At 39.4% G+C, this 7052-nt stretch overlaps 1 protein-coding gene and 1 pseudogene across 1 annotated transcript; both read right to left on the reverse strand.

The window, feature by feature from the left end:
• Window positions 1–2398: 2398 nt before the first annotated feature.
• On the reverse strand, window positions 2399–4325 carry LOC129628684 (olfactory receptor 4C46-like; the record flags this gene model as incomplete). The annotated part of the gene is made up of 2 exons (XM_055548159.1): window positions 2399–2659; window positions 3978–4325. Coding segments are annotated over 2 exons (609 nt in total), but the record flags the coding sequence as incomplete, so codon positions are not given.
• Window positions 4326–4954: 629 nt separating this feature from the next.
• Window positions 4955–5883, reverse strand: LOC129628010 (olfactory receptor 4C46-like; annotated as a pseudogene).
• Between the last annotated feature and the right edge of the window lie 1169 nt (window positions 5884–7052).

Genomic DNA, 7052 nt, shown 5'->3' on the forward strand with positions numbered 1-7052 from the left:
CTGGTGTTGTAGATAAAATTAGTTTTATGAGGGAATCATTAAATTTCCATTCATACACACACACACACACATATATCTCCCTCCTCAAGCATGACATGTAAACACTGAACTATGTAATTTCCTAGAAATTAAAATAAATGAGAACAAGAAAACTCATTTCATTTTACTAAATTTATTTCAATAAACTTTGACAAGGGGACATGAGTTAGAATTGATAAATTTGGAGGACTAGCCCCAAGTCTAGGACCAAATGAGATTTTGACTGCAATAGTGATTACTGCAGTGTTTGTGTAATGGTCTTCTGAGTTGGTGAACTCATGGAGGTGCTGGGATCATTGCACCTGGAATGGGCATAGAAGTTTCACACCCTCTCTCTACAACATCCCTAAATATCTCTTTTATCTGGCACTTCTAGACTTCCATATACTATATCTCTCTCGGTCAAATGTATTTGAGGAGAGCTGCCCAGATGGGAGTAAAAGGATCCTCAAAAATTCACCTCCTCTCACAAAAACACCAAAATCATGAGTAATTGCAGAACAAACTGGAACCTATCATAAATGACATCTCAGCACCAAGACCTGGCCCCACCCAGCAGCCTATAGCCTCCATTGCTGGGACACCCCAGACTGAACAACAAACTGAGTGGAAGACACAGCAGACAAGCTGTCTAAAGACTTTACGAGCCCACATCCACCTCTAGACTTGCTCCTAGACATAGTCCTAGCCCATCAGAGATCCAAGTCCTACTTCGACCCACCAGTCATCAGGCACCTGCTCCTCCCACCAGGAAACCTGCAGGAGCCTCTAGACCAGACTCACCTACCAGGGGGAAGACACCAGAGGCAAGGAAGCTACAGTCTAACAGTCCTGACACCACTGACTTCTAGCCCTTGGGTAATGAGATGAGAGTCCACTGCTGGGACACATAGGACATCTTCTACAGAGGACCACTCCTCCAAGGTTGAGAATCCTCACTAACTTACTATATACATAAAAATATAAATAGAAATTTAGACAAGATGGAGGAATATGTTTCTGACAAAAGCACAAGATAAAACCTCAGAAGTACAACAAAGTAATGTGGAAATAGGAAACCCACAGATGAAAGAGATCAGAGTAATGACAGTAAAGATAAAGAACTTGGGAGGAAAATGAATGTACAGAGTGATAAATCATAATTTTTTAGCAAAAAATTATAAAATATAAAGACCAGAGAAGCAGAATTAAAGAATGTAATAATGGAACTGAAGGAGACAAAAGAATGAATCAGTGGGTCAGAAGAAAGAGAGGTAGAAATCACTTCAGCCAAATAGAAAACAAACAGGCAAAAAAGAATCAAAAGAAATGAGGACAGTTTAAGAGTCCTTTGAGACAATATCAAGCATGCTAATATTCACATTATAGCGGTCCCAGGAGAAGAAGAGTGAGAGAAATGACCTGAGAAAATATCTGATAATAAAATATTTTTCTTTTATTGAAATCACAACTCTTACTGATGGCTTTCTGACCCTGAGTTTGTGATATGAACAATGGAGAATGATACTTAATGTTCAAAGAAAATTTATAAATAATGTAATACTTGTCATTTACCTTTATTTTTTTTTACTCATATTATTTCTTTTATATGATATTATACATGTTTTTTAATGCCATTCTCCCAAATCACCCCCCCTCCCTCTCCCACAGAGTCCAAAAGACTGTTCTATACATCTGTGTCTCTTTTGCTGTCTCGCATACAGGGTTGTCATTACCATCTTTCTAAATTCCATATATATGCGTTAGTATACTGTATTGGTGTTTTGTTTTACATTCTAAAGTAGTTTCATTAGTGTTATTGTCAATTACCACCAACAATAATGTGTACAAATTTGTAGAGTATTTAATTAAAAAAATAGAATTTAGTTATATGTAATGAACACATATGGGCTTCTCAGGTGGCTCAGTGGTAAAGAATCTGCCTGCCAATGCAAGAGATGTGGGTGCAATGCAAGATCCCTGGGTGGGGAAGATACCCTGGAGAAGGAAATGGCAATCCACTCCAGTATTCTTGACTGGAGAATCCCATGGACAGAGGAGCCTGGCGGGCTACAGTTCGTGGGGTTGCAAAAGTCAGACATCACTTAGTGACTAAACCACTACCATGCATAATAAAAGGTGTGTGCCTATCTATCTATCTATCTATACTATTGTATATATAACTAATGTATATATGCCAATTTATATAAAAATATCATATATATGTATATAGACAGAAAGATGGATATATAGTCACTCACAATGCCTGTCTCAATAAACAGTAACTGGTATAGTCTCACAGGTATTCTTAGCCTAAGTTACAAAAAATATCCTTTTGATCCTTGCATCAGTTGAATGAATGTTGGGTTTCACACACATCTTATTGATCACCTGAAATCACTTTCCTACTACACAATTTTCTAATGGCATTTTTCATCTGGTCATTTCTCAAGGTATAGATTAAGGGATTTAACATGGGCGTTATCATAGTGTAGAATACAGCAACTGCTTTATCAATGGGTAAACTAGTTGCTGGTCTCAGGTACTCAAATATGCAGAGTAAAAAGAAAAATGCAACTGCTGTAATATGGGAGACACAGGTTGATAAAGCTTTTTGCTGAGCTTCCAAACTCTGGGTTTTAAAGTTCCAGGGCCCAGCCCCAGCAGGATCCAGGGATACCCTCAGGATGACGGCATAGGCGAAAGGATAGCAAAGTGGAGAGAACAGAGGCTTTATCTTCCTTGGTTTACACAGAAAGCCAAGAAAGCTCCTGGCACGGAACTTGCTCTGTTCACAGAGGCCGCAGGCGCCCTCTCGGTGGGGTGAGGATGCAGGATGTCCCCTCCCTGGTGAAGACACAGGGCGCCTTCCCAATCGGGTCTTAGAAGTCCAGGCGAAAAAGTGAACTCAGAGAGCCCCTGTGCCCCCAAGGAGTCATCCTGAAAGAAGAACACAGAGAGAAGAGGAGAGAAAAGGAAAAAAGAATGACATGGGGAGACCAAGCTTTGGTGAGTGAGGCCCATAACTTTATTTTCAAAAGGAACTTTTATAACTTGGCTTGTACATAGAGGGAAATGAAAGATGCAAAGTCATACAGAGTCAGCCCAAGCATTACATCTGTTTTATCTTTATCGAAACCAGGATTTTTTCTGCATACCTTTCCCATAAACAATGTTGTATACATTATCTTCTGGCCTTGGAGCTATGGACATTTTATGACCCTTTTTTGATAAAGGCTGCTCAACCAGAAAACGTATTTTCCCTTGAGGTGTTTTTTCTTTATATTTCTAATCTATGTCAGCTTCAGAAAGTGCTAAACAGAGTTACAGTCTCACAGAGCAAAGGTGCAGTGAGTTACAACACAGAATGAACCAATTAGCTCAAAGGTCTGATGTGGTTAATTCCAAGGCTACTCCTTGTTTTTCTTACATTCCAACTATGTTAACTAATGCACTCCCAGGTGCACAATGGATAAGGGATATGGGAACTTAGCAGCAAGCATTGGCTCAACAGTGAAATCTTACACCAGCATTACTCTAATAGTTTTTAACTCTTCGAAAGGCTCTACATTTTTAGAATGTTTTAGGCTTCCCATGTCTCTCATGGTTGGGAGGCTGTGAACAATCACATGCATAGCTGCAAGAGTCTGGATAAACCTGTCAGGCAAGCTAGAAAGTCATCAGAGGTGTTTGAATTGAAATGCACTTATCATGCCCAGGAGACTTATTAACTAAAGCCCTAAGTTGACTTTTTCCAGAATCAACTGGTTGGGGATAGCCCCGTTAATGTCAGAAGAGTTGGTGAAAGGCACAAAATAGTAAGACAGACAGATTCTGGTTTTGGGGTAGATGCTTGAGCAGATCCAGGGGGTCCATCGAGTTCTGATCCACCTTGCTCGTCATGTCTCTTCCACATGACCTTGTCATGGGTGGGATCTCCCGTGGTAGCTCCCGGCATTTAAAGAGTGCAAAATGACTGCATAGGAACCAATCAAGAGGAGAAAGTTTACCAGACAGATAAACCCACTGTTGGCAGCAACAAAGAGCCCTAGAGTGTTGGTATCAGTGCAGGCAAGATTAAGCAAAGGGTTCAGATCACACATAAAGTGATGTATGACATTAGGGCCACAGAAGGGTAATTTGTTGATGAAGAGAATCTGTATGGTTGCATGAATAAATCCTCCCACCCATGACACTCCTACTAAAAGGCCACAAACCTGCCAGTTCATGATAGTAGTATAATGCAAGGGCTTACAAATGGCCACATAGTGGTCATATGCCATCACGGTAAGCAGAATGATGCCAGTTCAGTTCAGTTGCTCAGTATAAATATATACATATATGTATGTACATTTGTATGTATATGGACAGAAAGATACACAAATAGTTCAGAACAATCCCTGTATTAATAAATAGTAACTGGTATAATTTTGCTACACTTCTATCATCATCTCCTGGCTATATATATCACAACCATTAATAACATGGTTAGAGAGGTCAGTTACTTTCTAGTTACTGGTTCTTCAATGTTACTGTTTGGGAACAAACACTTTACTGCTTGTTTTCCAACATGCAAAATGGGGATGATAGTAGTGCCTACCTTTCCATATTGTTAAAAAGCTTACTGCTGAGTATCACTGAATCTTAATGTTTATTGTATTTTATTTTATTTTATTATGATGAAAGATTATGAATCCTTATACAATGATGGAGCCAGTAAAACTAGACTCTACTTTGGAAGAGCTTTTCAAATATGCAAACAGTAGCCCAAGGCTATATTTTTCCTCTCTTTTCTTGCCTCCATTTATTCTCCTCTCCTTGTAGAATTGATCATTTGCAGTTTAATTTTTATCTCATAGGTATTCTTGGCTGAGGTCATCAGTAATGTCCTTTGGATTTTATTTAAGTTGAATGAATGCTGGGTTCCAGGCACATTTTATGCATCACCTGAAATCGCTTTCCTACTGCACAGTTTCCTAATGGCACTTTTCATCTGGTTGTTTCTCAAAGTATAGATTAAAGGATTTAACATGGGAGTTATAGTGTAGAATACAGAAACTGCTTTATCAACAGGTAAAGTAACTGTTGGTCTCAGGTACACAAATAAGCAGGGCACAAGGAACAGGATAACTGCTGTGATGTGGGAGACACAGGTGGAGAGGGCCTTACATCTAGCCTCTAAGCTATGGCCCTTAGGGAGTGCAGAATGATCACATAGGAGCCGATCAAGAGGAGAAAGTTTGAAACACAGATTAAACCAGTGTTGGCAGGAACAAAGAATCCTAGAATGTGAGTGTCAGTGCAGGCAAGATCGAGCAAAGGGTTCAGATCACACATAAAGTGGTCTATGACGTTAGGGCCACAGAAGGGTAAATTGATGATGAAGAGGAACTGTATGGTTGAATGAATAATGCCCCCCACCCATGCCACTCCCACTAGCAGCCCACACAGACACCGATTCATGATGGTCGTATAGTGCAAGGGCTTACAGATGGCCACATAGCGGTCATAGGCCATCACGGTGAGCAGGATGACATCAGCACCCCCAAATATATGTTCCCCAAAGACTTGGGTCATGCATTCGTTGAAAGGGCTGGTTTTCTTTTCATAGAAGGAATCTATTATCACTTTAGGGGTACTGACACAGGAATAGCAGGCATCAATGAATGAGAGATGGGCCAGGAAATAGTACATGGGGTACCCCAGTAATGGGTTGGTGATGATGGTGACCATTGTGAACACATTTCCTACCATAGAGACGATGTAGACAACCAAAAAGACAACAAATATGATTTTCTGCATCTTTGGATTCTGTGAGAGTCCCAGTAGAATAAACTCTGTCATGTTGTTTGCATTATCCATGTATCTTATATTATTACTAATTACATTACCTGGAAAAGGTCACAATTTATTAGCTCAACCTTGAATTAAGAGTGTCAATGTAAGAAATAATAAATACTTAGATTCTATTGAGTTCTGAATTTTAATAATATTTTTTAAGATAGAAAAAAAGTTCTGATCTTTTGAAGATTATTCAAATTCTCTCCTGGGTGAAGGTGATTTTTAATATATAGACATGCAAACCCCTATGCATACAGAAGCAGGAGATGATCTCTAGGCCCTTAACCATGTGAGATAGCTCACAATCTAATGTGATTCAGTAGATTTCATGTACAGTGGCAACGAAGACTGAAAAGAAGGATAGAAAATGCATGCAAAGCCTGTGAATTCAAAGCTAAGGAATTTAACTTTTACTGTTAGGAAATGTGAAGACAGCACAAGTAATTGAGAATATGAGTGTAAGATAGAGAGGGATTCAAAAAGAGGGTTTCTTGGGTATAACTCTAGTAAAGGTGTTTGTATGTCTTGAATGAAGTGGCTTGAGGTTCATTTTGGAGATAGAAACTAGAGAAAAGAACCCCTGGCAACAGATTAGTTGTAATTGTTGACAAAGTATAACAGGGTATTGCTCATGGGAAAGTAATGAAAGGATACAGGAGCTACTGCAATACATTTAATAAAGCATATCGCCCAAATCCAGGTTTCTCTTATGGTTCAGTGGTAAAGATTCTGCCTGCAATAGAGGAGATGCATCTAGACTCATGTTCAATCCTGGAGTCAGGGAGATTCCCTGGAGCAAGGCATGACAACCCACTCTAGTATTCTTGCCTGGAGAATCCCTTGCACACAGGAGCTTGGTGGACTACTGTCTATAGGGTCACAAAGAGTCTGAACTCATTCACAACTGGGCAAGCATGCATCACTTAGGGGTTCAGGATGGGGAATATAGGTACACCTGTGGCGGATTCATGTTGATGTATGGCAAAACCAATACAATATTGTAAAGTAAAAATAAATAAATAAAAATAAAATAAATAAATAAATAAATCCAACAGCTTTTTAATCGTTAATTACATACTTTTAATGGTTTGGACTGTGGTGTTAGAGAAGACTCTTGAGAGTCCCTTGGACTGCAAGGAGATCCAACCAGTCCATGCTAAAGGAGATCAGCCCTGGATGTTCTTTGGAAGGAA

Source organism: Bubalus kerabau, chromosome 15 (genome assembly GCF_029407905.1).
Source record: "Bubalus kerabau isolate K-KA32 ecotype Philippines breed swamp buffalo chromosome 15, PCC_UOA_SB_1v2, whole genome shotgun sequence".
Lineage (NCBI taxonomy): Eukaryota > Metazoa > Chordata > Mammalia > Artiodactyla > Bovidae > Bubalus > Bubalus kerabau.